The 19,137-nt window shown below is 35.8% G+C and overlaps 1 protein-coding gene and 1 long non-coding RNA gene across 2 annotated transcripts in view; both read left to right on the forward strand.

The window, feature by feature from the left end:
• Nucleotides 1-18,872, forward strand: part of ASAH2 (N-acylsphingosine amidohydrolase 2) — a gene marked incomplete at its 3' end in the record, with an annotated part of 79,995 nt that extends 61,123 nt beyond the window's left edge. The window contains exons 18-21 of the mRNA XM_082854362.1: nt 16-162; nt 13,856-13,915; nt 16,627-16,715; nt 18,680-18,872. Of these exons, the coding sequence (XP_082710488.1) occupies nt 16-162; nt 13,856-13,915; nt 16,627-16,715; nt 18,680-18,872 (489 nt within the window). The remainder of the gene's footprint in view (nt 1-15; nt 163-13,855; nt 13,916-16,626; nt 16,716-18,679) is intronic.
• LOC309971384 overlaps nt 1-19,137 on the forward strand; it is a 363,899-nt gene that overhangs the window by 110,780 nt on the left and 233,982 nt on the right. The gene's annotated exons all lie outside the window — the stretch shown is intronic.

Genomic DNA, 19,137 nt, shown 5'->3' on the forward strand with positions numbered 1-19,137 from the left:
TGCTCTCTGTTCTAGGATACAGTAGCCAATCTGAGCAGCGGTCCAGAGCCTCCATTTTTCAAAGACCTGATGGCCCCATTAATCCCTAATGCTGTGGATAGAGCGCCTGTAGGCACAACTTTTGGGGATGTCCTGCAGCCAGCCAACCCTAAATACAGAGTGGTAAGACTCGCAAAGAGGTCTTGGGATCCTTCAGAAGACTGTGTGGGGATGGGGGGAAAGATGTTTAATGTCACCACCTGCCTCGAATCATGCCTCGGACCAGCTGTTAGCAATAATTTAGAAAATTGTTCTTATCTCTGCAGAGGCTCTGAAAACATGAAAACGGGGAAGTATTTATTTTTCAGTTGGTAATTGTGGAAAATTGAATTTCTAAAATTCAAATTATTCCTTTTCTTTTTAAAAGGATTGTCCTGGAACCATTCATTGTAGCATAGAAAAGTTGTCTATGATATGTCAAGGATAGGAAAAGCACATAGAAATGAAACAGGATTTCTACCACTACTATCTGATATAGATCTTGTGTCTTGCAACTTTGCTAAATCATTTATTAGTTCCAATAGATATTTTTGGTGTGGATTCCTTAGAAATGTCTATGTATAGTATGTCATCTGTGAATAAGAACAGGTTTACTTATTCCTTTATGAATTTCTTTTGTGGATGCCTTTTAATTGTTTCCTTATTGCACTGGCTAGAGTCTCCAATGCAATGTTGAAAAGAAGTTGTAAGACTGGACATCCTTATCTTGTTTCTAATCTTAGGAGGAAAAGTATTCAGTCATTAAGTATAATGTTTCCTTTAGAATTTTTGTAGATGCCCTTTATCAGGTTAAAAAAATTCCCTTCTATGTCTAGTTTGTTGAGAGCTTTTATGAAGAAAAGGTGTTGAAGTTTTTCAAATCCTTTTCTGTATCTACTGAGGTGATCATGTGGTTTTTGTTTTTTATTCTATTAATAGGGTGTATTGTATTGGTTGATTTAAGATATTAAATAAATACCCTTTAGTAATGGTATATAATACTTTTTACATGTTGTTAAATTTGGTTTGCTAACATTTTTCTAAAGAGTTTTGTACTCATGTCCATGAGGGGCATTTGTAGTCTTCTTTTCATGTGTCGTCTTTGTCTGCCCTTGGTATCAGGGTGACACTGGTCTCAGTAAAGGATTAGAAAGTCTTTCCTCTTGTATTTTCTGAAAATGTATGCAAAAGATTGATATTATTTCTTCCTTAAATATTGGATCAGATTTACCAGCAAAGTCATTTGAATTTGGGCTTCTTTTTATGGCAAAATTTTAAATCACTAATTCAGTTCCTTTACTCGTTTTAGGCCTACTCAGATTTTCTGTTCTTGAGTCAATTATGTGTCTTTCTAAGAGTTTACTTTGTCTTTAGGAATTTTCCCATTTCATATAATTGTCTAATGTGTTGGGATAAACTTGTTCATAATATTCCCTTGTAAGTCTTTTAATTTCTGTAAGGTCAATAATGATGTCCCCTCCTTCTGCCTGATTTTGCTGACTTATGTCTTCAAAGAGCCATCTTTTAGCTCCATTGGTCTTATCTGTTTTTCCATTTCACTGATTTTTGGTCTAGTGTTTCATTTCTTTCCTTCTGCCTGCTTTGATTTTATTTTGCTCTTTGTACACCCTCTTCTTTTGCATTTCTTAAGGTGGATGCTTAGGTTATTTTTATGTTTTAGTGTCCTTTTTTAATTCCTCTGTTGGTTTTTTACTATGTATATTTTTAGCTGTTTTCCTGGTAGTTATTTTAGGGACTTGAAAAAGAACTCTGTTTCTTCTCTTTACACTCCACTCTCAATACTTCTGACAGCAGATGTGTGGAGGTTTCCACCCACCAAGTAACTCTCTAGTTCTCTGTGGACACCAATTTGATGTCCTACAATTCAATTCAATTCTGATGGTATTTATTTGGGGTTGGCACAGATTCCACAGGTTAAGGGCTCAGTCCCACTAGACTGCACCCTCCCCCTCACCTCCCACTCCCCATTCACACATATTTCAGACACCAGTGGCAAATCCAAGTTGTCACCTGTGCTTCTAACAGCCTGGCTATAAATTGGAGATTCCCATGACCTCCTCCTCAGGTTTAATGACTTGCTAGAATAGCTCACAGAGTTTAGGAAAATAGTTTACTTACTAGATTACCAGTTTATTATAAAAGGTTACAACTTAGGAACAACCAGTGGAGAGATGCATAGGGCAAGGTATGGGGGAAAGAATGCAGAGCTTCTTCAGCCATGCCACCTTCCCAGAGTCTCCACATATTCACCAGCCTGGAAGCTCTCCAAACCGAAAACTTTAGGGATTTTTGTGGAGGCTTCATTATGTAGCCATGATTGACTAAATCATTGGCCATCGGCAGTTAACTCAACCTCCAGCTCTTTTCCCTTCCCTGGATATCAGGGGGTTGGAGTTGAAAGTTCTAACCCTCCAATCACAGCGTTTGTTTGCCCCCATTCTGAGGTTATGCATAAGTCTGCAGCCACCAGTCATCTTAATAGCATACAAAAGACACATTAGCAGAGATTCCAAGGGTTTTACGAGCTGTGTGCCAGGAAATGGGAGCAGAGACCAAATATATATATATATATTTATATCTCACGTCACAGAGCTATAATATGCATCTTAAGTAACCACAACCTACTTTAATATAATACTAACTTAATTCTAAAAAATACAAAAAGATTCTTCCCAAATATCTTTTTTCCCTTTCCCATTTTTGGTGATATTGTCACATATTATATCTACATGTAAATGTAATATACAGTGTTATAATTATTGTTTTATAAAAGCTTATGTCTTTTAAAGACATTAAGAAAATCTATGAAAAAGTATATTTAGGGCTTCCCTGGTGGCGCAGTGGTTGAGAGTCCGCCTGCCGATGCAGGGGACATGGGTTCGTGCCCCGGTCCAGGAAGATCCAACATGCCGCGGAGCGACTGGGCCCGTGAGCCATGGCCACTGAGCCTGCGCGTCCGGAGCCTGTGCTCCGCAACGGGAGAGGCCACAACAGTGAGAGGCCCGCGTACGGCAAAAAAAAAAAGTATATTTATAGAAAAATTTTATTTACCTACATATTTACCAGTTCTGGTACGCTTTATTTCTTTTTAAGAATTTGTATTTTCATCTAGCATCATTTTCTTTCAGCTGGAAGGACTTCCTGTAGTATTTCTTGTAAGACAGTTATACTAACAACAAATTCTCTCAGCCTTTGTTTATCTGGAATGGATTTATCTTATCTTTGAAGAATGGTTTTGCTGCATTCTTGATTGAAAATTTTTTTCTTTTATTACATTGAATATGTTATCCTGTTACTTTCTGTACTTCACTCTCTAATGAAAAGTCAATTGTTAATTTTATTGTAATTTCTCTGTAAGAAATGAATCACTTTTGCTGCTTTCAAAATTTTCTTTTTGTCTATGTCTACCACTAGTTTGCTACAATATATCTAAATGTGAATCACTTTGTGATTATCCTACTTGGAATTTGTTGAGTTCCTTGGATCTATAAGGTAACATTCATCAAATCTGGGAAGTTTTCAGCCATTATTCCTTCAAAAAGTTTTTTGTTCCTTTCTCTCTTTCTTCTAGTTTTAGAACTTCTGTTTTGTGAATGTCAGTATACTCGGTGTTGTCCCACATGTTTCTGAGGCTCTGTTAATTTTACTTCAATCTCTCTTTCCCTCTCTATTCTTCATATAAGATAATTTATGTTGATAAATTCTAGTTCACTTATTCTTTCTTCTGTCATCTCACATTTGCTGTGAAATCCCTCTAGTGAATTTTTCATTTCAGTTGTTGTGATTTTCAACTCCAGAAAATTCTCTTCACTGTGTCTCTGTTTGTTAAATCATTATCATTATACTTTCCTTTAGTTCTTTAAACCTGATTTATATTAGTTCTTAGAACATTTTAATAACAGCTCCTTTGAAGTCTTTGCTAAATCTAACATCTGGGGACACAGAGAAGCAGTTTTGATTGTTCCTTTTTTCCCCTTAGTATGGGTGATACTTTCTTGTATGCACATCTCATTTCATTGTTGTTGTTGTTTGAATACTGCATGTTTGTTGATATATTGTAGCAACTCTGGATTCTAGCTTCACTTCCCCACCCCAGAGTTGTTATTTTCGTTTATTTGTTTGCTCATTTAAAACTTGACTGGACTAATTAGTAAAGTCTGTCTCTCTCACAGTGTATGGCTGCTATATCTTTGCTCAGTTTTTTATACTTGATTTTAAGTCTCACTCTCAAGTGTTGCTTCTGTGATCACAGAACTTAATGTTCAGCTGGATATTGTTCAGAGTTTGTATTTAGGTGGCTCAAGGAGTAAGAATTTCAGTCTCTGCTGATGGAACTGTGTGGGCTAGGGTATGCATTCAAACTTCAGATCATTTTCAGTTTTCCCCAAATTTTAATTTCCACTGGGGTCTCTTATATCTCCTCTGCACATACATCCAGACATTAGCCAGGGATATATGAGTGGTTTGGGCCTGCTCTCTTCTCTGTGTATGATCATAGCCTCTGATTAGTCCAGGATAGGATAAGAGCTTATTAAAACCATGACAGTTATCTTCCCCACAAACTATTAAATCACCAATTACCAGTCTAGCCACTATCCCTCAATGTTTGCCTTCCACTGAGATCACCACTTTAAATGGCTATGTTCCAAATTAAGTAAGTTCCTTCTGGCAGCAGCAGAAAAGCTGTTGATTTTATGGCCTTCCCTGCTCTGGTTGAAATATAGTACTACAGAGGATGAGAGCAACCCTGGTAAGAACACCAAAAACTTGCACTGTGCTTACCACTAAGTTTAGTAGTTTTAATGAACAAACATTTCTCAGCTTTTGGTTGATAATTGAAGTGCTAAAATGGTTATTTTTAGAGTTACATATGATCCAGCAATCCCACTCCTGGACATATATCCAGAGAAAACTCTAAAATGATATAGGCACCCCAGTGTTCACAGCAGCACTATTTACAATAGCCAAGATATGGAATGGAAGCAAACTAAATGTCCATTGACAGATGAATGAATAAAGAAGATGTGGTATTATATAATATACAATAGATACTACTCAGCCATAAAAAAGAACGAAACAATGCCATTTGCAGCAACATGGATGGACCTAGAGATTATCATACTAAGTGAAGTAAGTCAGACAGAGAAAGACAAATATCATATGCTATCACTGATATGTGGAATCTAAAATATGATACAAATGAAATTATTTACAAAAGAGAAACATACAGACATAGAAAATAAACTTTTGGTTACTAAAGGGGAAAGTGGGGAGGGAATAAATTAGGAGTTTGTGATTAGCAGATACAAACTACTGTATAGAAAATAGATAAACAACAGGGTCCTACTGTTGCACAGGGAACTATATTCAATATCTTGTAATAAGCTATAATAACCTATAATGGAAAAGAATATGAAAAAGTATATAACTGAATCACTGTACACCAGAAACTAACATGACATTGTAAATCAACTATTTCAAGAGGTAAAATAAAATTTTAAAATGGTTATTTTTGACAGTGTTGTCTATTTATATAGTTGCTTTTTAGGGAGGGGACCTACTGACCTCCTCACTCTTTCATGTCAGAAACGTCTGTTCTATACCACTACTGTTTGAATTGGCACATTATATTTGTAGTGGGGTTGTCTCTCATAGTTAAGGTGAGTGTGACTAAGCAGGAAATTGTGATGGTAAGAAGAAAAATCAAGGACAAGAATGCTTTTAAGGATTAGGAAAATTTGGCTAACTGGATACAAATTTTATTTTTTTAAGTGAACCATGATATTGGTTGCAGGGCTGATTGCTCTATATAAAGAATATACTGATTTTTGCAGAAAATTCTAATTGTTGTTGAAACATTTTGCTAACCATTGGTGAGACTGGCTAATTTGGTAATCTCACTGGTGAAAATGAAGAAAATTAGAAAAAATAAATTAATGCTAGTTATTCAGGGGAGTTAACAGTAAAGTAAATAATTGAACAGCACATCTCAGTTTAGATGGTCATCATTGATTATGAATCCATGGACTGTTTTTATTAAAAAATGTTTTTAATATGGGCTAGGTCTTAGAGGATGAATAGGAGTTCACAGAGCCTGTCAAGACATACCGCCTCTAGGTATATGGACTATAGAGGGCCTAAGGTGGAGCAGCAGGTAGGAAATTACCTGTAAAAGGTCTTGTGTGCCACAGTAAGTCATGTGAAGACTTATTTGTTTGTTAGTTATTTTAAAAAATATTTTTATTTCTGTATTATTAACATACAATAAACTACATATTTAAAGTGTACAGTTTGGTAAATTTTCACTATTAAGGCCATTTACTTCTTCTTGAATGATATTTAGTAGTTTCTATATCTCAAGGAATTTGTCCATTTCATTTCATCTAAGTTATTTGAATTTGCAGGTGTAAAGTCATTGCCAATTTTTCCTTATTATCTTTTACATATCTATAGAATCTGTATTGATGTCCCCTGTTTTATTCCTGGTACTGATAATTTGAGCCTTCTGTTTGATTTTTATCTCTTGATCATTCTGGCCAGTGGTTTTATTCCATTGATATTTTTCTGGTCTTTGTGTTACTGTCATATATTTTACTTTTATATGATTTATCAACTCCATCATGGATTGTTGTTATTTTAAAACAGTAGATTATTTTTAAAGAGACTTAAATAATAAGAGAAAGATATTATATTAACTCACAAATTAACAACTGACCCTTCATTTCTTTTTGTAGATCCAAATTTCCATTTAGTGTCATTTTCTGTTTGCTTGAAGGACATCTTTTAACATTTTTCTTTCTTCTTTTATATGTTTGAAAATGTCTTTATTTTACTTTCATTTTCATTTTTAAGAATATTTTTTACTGTTTATGGAATTCTTGGTTAGCAGTTTTTTCTTTTAAGACCTTAAGATTTTGCTGTACTGTCTTCTGGTTTGCATTGTTTTCAGTGGGAAAAAAAATCTGCTGTCATCCTTATGTATGTTCTACTCTGTGTAATATGTCTTCTTTTTCCTCTTGCTTTTAGAATTTTTTTCTTTTTATTTCTAGTTTCCAGCAATTTGATTTTAAGGATCCTTGATGTCATTTTTTTTTTTAATGTTTCTTCTGCTTGGGGTTCATTGAGCTTCTTGGATTTGTGGGCTTAGAGTTTTCAGCAAATTTGGAGAATTTTGGCCATATTTATTCATTATTTTTTTCTGAATTTCTTCTGCTCTTCTATCCTTTGGGAACTCCAATTACCTATATATTAGGCGGCTTGAAGTTGTTCCACAGCTCACTGCTGCTCTGTTCATTTTTTTTCAGTCTTTTCCCCTTTTGAATTCTGTATAGTTTTTATTGCTGTGTCTTCAAATTCAGTAATCTTTTCTTCTGCAGTGTTTAACTTGATAATTCCATCTAGTGTATTTTCTTTATAGATACTGTAGTTTTCATCTCTAGGGGTTTGGATTAGGTCATTTTAAATAAAAATCTTCCACATGTCTACTTAACATGTTCATTCTTTCTGCTAGATTTTTGAACACACAGAATAGTTATAAGAACTGTTTTAGTGTCCTTGTCTACTAATTCTATCATCTAATTCATTTATGGGTCAGTTTTGATTGAGAGTTTTCTCATTATGAGAAGAGCTTTTCTTTCCTTTGTATGCTTGATAATTTAGATGTCAGACATTGTGAAATTTTATCTTGTTAGGTATTAGATGTTCTCCTATTCCTGTAAATATTTTTGAACTTTGTTTTGGCGTGTTATTGAATTATTTGGGAAGAGTTTGATTTGGGTGGGTCTTTGTAAGTTTTTAGACAGAGCTGCTTTTGTTCTAGGGAAAATCTTTCCACCATGCACTTAAGGTAGAATTATTTTGAATTATGAGTTTTCCCATTCTGGCTGGTGGGAACAGGAACTTTTCACAGTTCTCTATGAGCCTGGGATTTTCTCTCTATTTCTTTTAAATGATTCTTTTCCTAGGTTCAGGTACTTTCGTTACATGCATGCAGAATTGAAGGGAGCCTTCTGCAAATCTCCAGAGTTCTCTCTCTGTGTACCTCTGCTTTCTATGGTCCTTTCTTTTCTTTGTTACTCTACCCTATGAACTCAAGACCACTTGGTTGTCTTGGACTCCCACATCTATTCCTTAACTTACATAGACTGCCTAGCATTGCTTGATTCTGCCTCCTTATGCTGTGGCCTGTAAACTCTCTGAAGGCATAAAACTGAGGCAATTGTAGGGCTCATCTTTTTCATTTTCTGTCACTCAGGATCACTATTTTCATGCCTACTGTCTTTAAAACCATTCTTTAATACATATTTGTCCAGTTTTTTTAGTTATGTCAGGAGAAAAGTTAAATACACACCTTGTCAATCCATCTTGTATCTTTTACATGTAAGTGTATGTGCAAGTATAAGTCATCCGAAAAAACCACATTCACAGAAAGATATACAAGATGAAAAGGCAGAGGGCTATGTACAAGATGAAGGAACAAGATAAAACCCCAGAAAAACAACTAAATGAACTGGAGATAGGCAACCTTCCAGAAAAAGAATTCAGAATAATGATAGTGAAGATGATACAGGACCTCTGAAAAAGAATGGAGGTAAACATCGAGAAGATGCAAGAAATGTTTAACAAAGATCTAGAAGATTTAAAGAACAAACAGAGATGAACAATACAATAACTGAAATGAAAACTACACTAGAAGGAATCAATAGCAGAATAACTGAAGCAGAAGAACGTATAAGTGACCTGGAAGACAGAATGGTGGAATTCACTGCTGTGGAACAGAATAAAGAAAAAAGAATGAAGACAGCCTAAGAGACCTCTGGGACAACATTCAACTCACCAACATTCGCATTATAGGGGTCGCAGAAGGAGAAGAGAGAGAGGAAAGGACTTGAGAAAATATTTGAAGAAATTATAGTCGAAAATTTCCCTAAAATGGGAAAGGAAATAGCCACCCAAGTCCACGAAGCCCAGAGAGTCCCATACAGGATAAACCCAAGGAGAAACACACCGAGACACATAGTAATCAAATTGGCAAAAATTAAAGACAAAGAAAAATTATTGAAAGCAGCAAGGGCCAAACGACAAATTACATACAAGGGAACTCCCATAAGGTTAACAGCTGATTTCTCAGCAGAAACTCTACAAGCCAGAAGGGAGTGGTATGGTATACTTAAAGTGATGAAAGGGAAGAACGTACAACCAAGATTACTCTACCCAGCAAGGATCTCATTCAGATTTGTTGGAGAAATCAAAAGCTTTACAGACAAGCAAAAGCTAAGAGAATTCAGCACCACCAAACCAGCTCTACAACAAATGCTAAAGGAAATTCTTTAAGTGGGAAACACAAGAGAAGAAAACGACCTACAAAAACCAACCCAAAACACTTCAGAAAATGGTCACAGGAACATACATATCGATAACTACCCTAAATGTGAATGGGTTAAATGCTCCAACCAAAAGACACAGGCTTGCTAAATGGATACAAAAACAAGACCCATATATATGCTGTCTATAAGAGACCCACTTCAGACCTAGGGACACATTCAGACTGAAAGTGAGGGGATGGAAAAAGATATTCCATGCAAATGGAAATCAAAACAAAGCTGGAGTAGCAATACTCATATCATATAAAATAGACTTTAAAATAAAGAATGTTACAAGAGACAAGAAAGAACACTACATAATGATCAAGGGATCAATCCAAGCAGAAGATATAGCAATTATGACTATATATGTACCCAACATAGGAGCACCTCAATACATAAGGCAACTGATAACAGCTATAAAAGAGGAAATCAACAGTAACACAATAATAGTGAGGGACTTTAACACCTCACTTACACCAATGGACAGATCATCCAAAATGAAAATAAATAAGGAAACACAAGCTTTAAATGACACAATAGACCAGATAGATTTAATTGATATTTATAGGACATTCCATCCAAAAACAGCAGATTACACTTTCTTCTCAAGTGTGTACAGAACATTCTCCAGAATAGATCACATCATGGGTCACAAATCAAGCCTCAGTAATTTTAAGGAAATTGAAATCATATAACGCATCTTTTCTGACCACAATGCTATGAGATTAGAAATCAATTATAGGAAAAAAAAGTAAAAAACAGAAACACCTGGAAGCTAAACAATACGTTAGTAAATAACCAAGAGATCACTGAAGAAATCAAAGAGGAAATCAAAGAATACCTAGAGGCAAATGACAATGAAAACACGAAGATCCAAAACCTATGGGATGCAGCAAAAGCAGTTCTAAGAGGGAAGTTTATAGCTATACAAGCCTACCGCAAGAAACAAGAAAAATCCCAAATAAACAATCTAACCTTACACCTAAAGGAACTAGAGAAATAAGAACAAACAAAACTCAGTCAGCAGAAGGAAAGAAATCATAAAGATCAGAGCAGAAATAAATGAACTAGAAACAAAGAAAACAATAACAAAGATCCATAAAACTAAAAGTTGGTTCTTTGAGAAGATAAACAAAATTGATAAATCATTAGCCAGACTCATCAAGAAAAAGAGGGAGAGGATTCAAATCAATAAAATTAGAAATGAAAAAGAAGTTACAACAGACACCGCAGAAATAAAAAGCATCCTAAGACCTACTACAAGCAACTCTATGCCAATAAAATGGACAACCTGGACGAAAAGGACAAATTCTTAGAGAAGTATAACCTTCCAAGACTGAACCAGGAAGAAATAGAAAATATGAACAGACCAATCACAAGCAATTAAATTGAAACTGAATAAAAATCTTCCAGCAAACAAAAGTCCAGGACCAGATGGCTTCACAGGTGAATTCTATCAAACATTTAGAGAAGAGCTAAAATGCATCCTCCTCAAACTCCTCCAAAATATTGCAGAGGAAGGAACACTCCCAAACTCATTCTATGAGGCCACCATCACCCTGATATCAAAACCAGAAAAAGATACTACAAAAAAACAAAATTACAGACCGATATCACTCATGAATATAGATGCAAAAATCTTCAACAAAATACTAGCAAACAGAATCCAACAACACATTAAAAGGATCATACACCATGACCAAGTGGGATTTATCCCAGGGATGCAAGGATTTTTCAATATATGCAAATCAATCAGTGTGATACACCATATTAACAAATTGAAGAAGAAAAACCATATGATCATCTCAATAGATGCAGAAAGAGCTTTTGAGAAGATTCAACACCCATTTATGATAAAAACTCTACAGAAAGTGGGCATAGAGAGAACCACCTCAACATAATAAAGGCCATATATGACAAGCCCACAGCAAACATCATTCTCAATGGTGAAAAACTGAAAGCATTTCCTCTAAGATCAGGAACAACACAAGGATGTCCACTCTTACCACTGTTATTCAATGTAGTTTTGAAAGTCCTAGCCACAGCAGTCAGAGAAGTAAAAGAAATAAAAGGAATCCAAGTTGGAAAAGAAGAAGTAAAACTGTCACTGTTTGCAGATGACATGATACTATACATAGAGAATCTTAAAGATGCCACTAGAAAACTACTAGAGCTAATCAATGAATTTGGTAAAGTTGCAGGATACAAAATTAATGCACAGAAATCTCTTGTATTCCTATACACTAATGATGAAAAATCTGAAAGAGAAATTAAGGAAACACTCCCATTTACCACTGCAACAAAAAGAATAAAATACCTAGGAATAAACCTACCTAGGGAGACAAAAGACCTGTATGCAGCAAACTATAAGACACTGATGAAAGAAATTAAAGATGATACCAACAGATGGAGAGATATACCATGTTCTTGGATTGGAAGACTCAATATTGTGAAAATGACTATACTACCCAAAGCAATCTACAGATTCAATGCAATCCCTATCAAATTACCAATAGCATTTTTTACAGAACTAGAACAAAAAGTCTTAAAATTTGTATGGAGCACAAAAGACCCCGAATAGCCAAAGCAGTCTTGAGGGGAAAAAATGGAGCTGGAGGAATCAGACTCCCTGACTTCAGACTATACTACAAAGCTACCATAATCAAGACAATATGGTACTGGCACAAAAACAGAAATACAGATCAGTGGAACAGGATAGAAAGCCCAGAGATAAACCCACACACCTATGGTCAACTAATCTATGACAAAGGAGGTAAGGATATACAATGGAGAAAAGACAGTCTCTTCAATAAGTGGTGCTGAGACAACTGGACAGCTACATGTAAAAGAATGAAATTAGAACACTCCCTAACACCATACACAAAAATAAACTCAAAATGGATTCGAGACCTAAATTAAGACCGGACACTATAAAACTCTTAAAGGAAAACATAGGAAGAACATTCTTTGATATAAATCACAGCAAGATCGTTTTTGATCCACCTCCTAGAGTAATGGAAATAAAAACAAAAATAAACAAATGGGACCTAATGAAACTTCAAAGCTTTTGCACAGCAAAGGAAACCATAAACAAGACGAAAAGACAACCCTCAGAATGGGAGAAAATATTTCCCAACGAATCAACGGACAAAGGATTAATCTGCAAAATATATAAAGAGCTCATGCAGCTCAATATTAAAAAACACAACCCAGTCCAAAAATGGGCAGAAGACCTAAATAGACATTTCTCCAAAGAAGACATACAGATGACCAAGAAGCACATGAAAAGCTGCTCAACATCACTAATTATTAGAGAAATGCAAATCAAAACTACAATGAGATATCACCTCACACCAGTTAGAATGGGCATCATCAGAAAATGTACAAACAACAAATGCTGCAGAGGGTGTGTACAAAAGGGAACCCTCTTGCACTCTTGGTGGGAGTGCAAATTGATACAGCCACTATGGAGAACAGTATGGAGGTTCATTATAAAACTAAAAATAGAATTACCATATGATCCAGCAATCCCACTACTGGGCATATACCAGAGAAAACCATAATTCAAAAAGACACATGCACTCCAGTGTTCATTGCAGCAATATTTACAATAGCCAGGTCATGGAAGAAACCTAAATGCCCATTGACAGATGAATGGATGAAGAAGATGTGGTACATACATACAATGGAGTATCACTGAGCCATGAAAAGGGACGAAATTGGGTCATTTGTAGAGACATGGATGGATATAGAGACTGTCATACAGAGTGAAGTAAGTCAGAAAGAAAAACAAATATTGCATATTAACGTCTATATGTGGAATCTAGAAAAATGGTACAGATGAACCGGTTTGCAGGGCAGAAATTGAGACACAGATGTAGAGAACAAACGTATGGACACCAAGGGGGGAAGGCGGCGGGGTGGGGGGCGGGTGGTGGTGTGATGAATTGGGAGATTGGGATTGACATGTATACACTGATGTATATAAAATGGACGACTAATAAGAACCTGCTGTATATAAAAAAAAAAGAATAACAACAACAAAGTATAAGTTATCCATGGAAAGTTTTGGCTTTCCTTATGTAATTCAGTCCATTTCCTAGATGTGTATGGGAGGGAGACGTAAGAAGTTATCCAAGGCTGAAGAAGCCATTTTAATGTGCTGTCACTAATTTGAACTATAGCTCTAAATTTTCACCTATATCTGAATCTACCAAAAGCAAATCCATTGGCCCAAAATTCTGAAGTAATTTGTTGCCCCCAAATTCCTGTGTTCATTGTTACAAGTATATTTTCTCTAATATTCTCAGAAGACAACTTCACTTGATTAAACAGAATACAATCTCTACAGGTACCCAAACTCCTAGAAACATTTCATAAATAATGGCCCAAATATGAGCATGGCAAAAAGTACTTTTATTAGAAGTCATAAAATGAGTTTTTATTTTCAGGGAGAAGTTGTTGAAGTTACATTTGTAGGTGCTAACCCGAAGAATTCAGCAGAGAACAAGGTAAGCATCATTGATTCTTTGTACAAATTTAAGTCCACTTTTTAGCCTTTCATTTACTTAAGTATCCCTACAGAGCTTAACAAAATAAAGGTAAAATGTTCCAACTTGCTTTTCATCTTATTTTGTAGGTGTGAGAAAATTTTCAGTGGGAACAGTTAACGTAGAGTTGAGTCTGGGAAAAAAGCCCACAGGAAACATTTAACTGGTTCTACTTACGATCACATATAGCACAATGCATAGAGAATGGCATTGTCTCTTGAGATGATGAAGATTTGAATATAGTTCCTATTTCCATATTCCAATTTTAAAACTCTATTGAATTTGGTAAAATAATCCTAAGGCCAGTGTGACATGTATCTTTGTCTCCTCTCCTCTTCTCCTGCACTCCTGACTCTGGTCCTGCCTCTACTGTTGTGGAATGATCATGGATCCCTGGGTGGACGCTCTACTGGCTTGGAGCCCTGGCCCATGCACTTTACTTTTTCTTGCATTGGCCATTTCCCTAGTTTTTGCTACTGGCACTAATACGGTATTTATTTATTAAGCTTGAAAAATGACACAAGAAATACAGATCCCATGTAAAAACAGACAGTATAGAAGTGCTTAAAATAGAATGTGAAAATACCTCTCTTTTCATAAACATTTTTAGAGGTAATCACTGTTGACAGTTTGTTACATATCATTTCATAGTTTTTTGTTTTTGTCATGTATTTATATATGTATATATGATAAAGTATATATAATATATCTATGAATAAAGTAAAGTAATTTTACTCCTCTGTAACTTCCTTGGAATGTTCATATGACTACACAAGCAATAACCAGACACATTCTAGTTGTAAAAATTCAAACAACAAAGAAATATATAGAGGAAAAAGAAAGTGGGTTTATGAAAGTGATTTCAAGGTCAGATTTTTTAATAGGGTGGAGAATGCATTCACTTTATCTATGAGCCATTCTTCCCAGAGCCCACTGTCACTTATAATCCAAAATACCTTTCTTCCAAATAAGCCTTCCCATCTCTGTTTATTAAAATATGGTTATTCCTTTGATAAAAATTGTGACAATATGACATTTTCAAATATGATATTGGGGAAGTTTTTTCTACCGCTTGGGTAGTCAACATGCACATGTTTGAAATAACTTCTCTAGGCAGTCAGGTCATGCCAGAATATTTACATGTTTACAACATTACTTTCTAAAGATATTAAAGTGCTGTAGCAAGACTGCAGGATTAGCTGTAATCTGACACCCTTAGGGTAGAGAAATACTATCATCATTATTGCCGTGGAGAAACAGGAGACTAAACTGCTTAAAGCACTATAATGAGAATAGAATTAATTTCTAAGAATGTTTTGGGACTTGGCATAAAACAATTTCTGGTGCCCTTTATTATTAGTAATCATCACTTCCTCACCACTATTTATTGAATGCTTACTCTTTGCAGGTACGAGGCTAAAGTTTTACATACATCATCACATGAATCTAATTTAATCCTCCCTACTGCCCAATGAGTTATGTTTTATTATCCCTGTTTTACAGGTGAATAAACTGAGGCTTAGAGAGATTAATTAACCTGTATGAACTAATTATGTATCTGGAAAAGATTAAGGTTGGGAGGCGGGGAGAGGATGGTCACATAGTTCACACATTAAGCATCCTAGCTTTGTCCTCTGATCTGCACTCTAGACCTATACACTGGGTCCTATTCCACCCTATCTCCTACTCCATTGAAGGCCTTCCCAGTGTCACTCTGCCCTAAATGGCCACGAACAGTTCTCTTTGAGAGTCACTGTGGTTATGAAAACTTTTTTTTTATTGAATATAATCCATTAGGTGTTGAAGAATTTTAAATAATCCCATGGCCCAGCTATAAGTAGGTGATCCATCCAGCATTTATTTGAACACCTGTAAATTACAGGGCTTGATGGATAAAGGTAAATTAGACACAAGTCCTGCCCTTAAGGGCCATAATCTAAAGATTTTTAAGGAAAATTGGAGATTTATGGCCTTTGTATATTTTAATTTATTATGTTATTTAAATATATGCTTTATTTGAAGCTGAATTCTTGGCCTAAAACAAATTACTATAATTTTCCACCGATGTGGAAATTTTTATTTTCCACTGGGAAAATAAAATCTGCTTATGATGTGGGTTTCTAGGAATCCATTATGACAAAATATAAGGGTCGCTTATAGCACCCTAGGAGTAGGAAGATTTATTCATCCTTTTCAATTCTTTCACTAAGGCAGGTATATTTACTAATAATTCATTTACCTGGAGATGAAAAGATGAGGAAATTTTCCCATTTTCCCTCCTAAATCTTGAGGTGAATAGAGAAGGTCTTGGAATACAGATCAGTAAACATGTCATGAAACTGTTTGCTGCCTTTTCTAAATCTTGTTTTATTTCATCTCTTCTTTGCCCTAATTTCCAAAATTTGCTCTCAGCTCTAAAATTATGCTTCATTCAGCTTTCTAAAGAAAAGCCGTGCTTTTTAATAGACTGGATAAATTAACACTCTGAGGACATTGCATAGAATGTTAAGAGGAACACCTAAGGATTTGGATGAAATTCTAATACATGTTCATATCAGATATTGGGAGGTTAGCAATGGTCAACAAAGGGGAGTATGGGGTATGTACAATGTACAAACACGTTTCTTCTGTGATTATGCAGTGTCTGATCAGTTATGTTAATTGCATTTCAGACCCATCAGACCTTCCTCACTGTGGAGAAATACGAGGCCACATCAGCAACATGGAAGATAATGCATAATGATGCCTCCTGGGAGACTCGGTGAGCACGTTTATTGAATATTTTGTTTTTCAAGCCCTGAAACGAGTTGGTTAGTCATGCAGAGAAGACAAATGGGAAGACTGGCTCAGTACATAATATTAATGATACCAAATTCCCAAGGAGCCTTCTGGCCATATTTAGTTGATTTATAGATTTCATTTTGATCCTCTTTTTCTACAAAACAATGTGGTGTGTGCTTCTGTAAGATTAGATGCTAATGAGGTTATGACCTCAATTCTTATAAACATCTGTTAGTTTTGTCTTTTTCCATGGTCACAGACATTACCCCTAAGAGCTGGTTAGCCTTCCTGCAAAGTGGTTGAAAGGGGTGCTGGGTGAAGGTGTTGAGATGGCTCTGTAGAGCCCAACATTCCTTCTGGGAAAATAACGAGTCCATACCTACCATGTATTGCATGTTTGTATATGGTCAATGATTCTTCATTTGAATTACTAAAACACAAGAAGCTTGAGTGTTTAATTCTTACTGACCCAAGGAGGAAAGGAATGTGCTTATGGAGTTCCCTCAGAGAAACATCTCTCTGTGCTTTTTGTTATCAAATACCTGAGCTGAATAGATAATGTGAAGATTTGAAAATATATTTGAAGTAAGAAAATGTTTCCGTTCCTAACTCTGTAAACTTCATACCACAGAACAGTAGCATGGACATGGGCAAAATTTTTGGCAATTTGTGTCTAATTCAAATCACTTCAAGCTAAGTGATTATTTGTATGTTGGTTTGGTTCCCATGGTTAACTGAAAATAGAGATTTGACCTTGTTGTGGCCTATTTGATAGCCATTCAAAAATATGGGCATAATGTTTCTTCTGATCTTTAGGACTCTAGGGTATAGGTAATCTTTAAACAAGTAATACATACATATTTATTGCTAAAATAAAGTTATACAGATGACAAAAAAGGATGATTTGTTTTCAAGAGCCCACAATCAGAATAGCATTCAACACGGAGGATATGTGTAGTCTTCAGCCTTGTTCAACAGCAGCAGTATCACCAGCTATTTACTGAAAGCACTGGACCTGTCACTGAGGAAACATAGGATGCTGAGCACACCCTCTCTGCCCAGGGGATTTGCCCACCACATAACTGAGAGTATCAGTTAGTTAGCCCATGGTACCTTGCTGTATCTAGAAGAGTAGCTGAACTTCCTGCCATGGTCTACAAGGACCAATGTGATCTGACTCCATCTGTTTCTATCATCTCAGTCACTCTTCTACAGTTCACTCTGCCCTGATCCTACTCACCTGTGTCCTGTTCCTTGGCTGTACCAAGTCTGCTCCTGCTTCAGACACTTTGCATTCTCTTTTCCTTATTCCTAGAATATTCTTCCTCTAGACGTGTGTGGGTTCAGTTTAAATGACATCTCCTTAGGGCTCCCTCTGTCTTACTTCTTCATTTCACTTATAAATTTTAAAATTATTTGTTGGTTTACTTGTTTATTGCTTTCTTCCTATCTCTGCCCTAGTAGAACATAAACTCCATGAAACTTTGGACCACGTCTGTCTCACTCACTATGGTATTCTCAGTACCTCCAGCATAGAGTCTGGCACATGAGCTAATGAAATATATATTTTGAACAAATGAATCTAGATGCAAAAAGAAGTGTCAAGTTGAAGCAGAGGATGGCAAGGGCGAAAAGGATGCTATAGCAGTTTTAAAGCAGGGGACATCCTGTGTTCTGAATATCAGGTGAGGCTACCTGGGATGGATAGAATTTAAATAGCTAGGTAGAACAAGTGAAGATATTTCTACAAATGGCTGTTTCTTAAAGGTCTGCTTCTAGGAAGTATTTACTGTTTTGTTCATTGCTATACTCTCAATATCTAGCATAGTGCCTTGCTTATGGTAGGTACTCCCTTCCTATTCATTTAATGAATAATCATACACTTTTCTAATCACACATTTTTAAGAGTAAAATTGGGTTTGTTTGTTTGTTTCCTGCCAACAGTTTCTATTGGCACAAGGGATTACGGGGTCATAGCAATGCAACGATACAATGGCATATTCCAGATACTGCCCAACCTGGAACCTACAGAATAAGATACTTTGGACACAATCGGAAAAAGAACATTCTCAAGCCCGCTGTCATACTTCCGTTTGAAAGCACTCCCTCCACTTTTGACGTTGTAACTACTTGGTGAAAAGTTGACAAAGATAAAAAAGTTGATAAAGAGCAGCTGTACTCTGTATGATTTAAATAATCAATTTCATGTGAATGTAACCTATTATGATGACTTCAATAATTGTCCTTGTTTGGGAACAGATAGTTTACTGCTAATGGGACAGGTGTGTGTGTGTGTGTGTGTGTGTGTGTGTGTGTGTGTGTGTGTGTGTGTGTGTGTGTGAGAGAGAGAGAGAGAGAGAGAGTGAGAGAGAGAGACGTGTGTATGTGTCCCATTTACCTTT

This window comes from Leucopleurus acutus, assembly GCF_964270905.1.
Source record: "Leucopleurus acutus genome assembly, chromosome: 14".
Taxonomy (NCBI): Eukaryota; Metazoa; Chordata; class Mammalia; order Artiodactyla; family Delphinidae; genus Leucopleurus; species Leucopleurus acutus.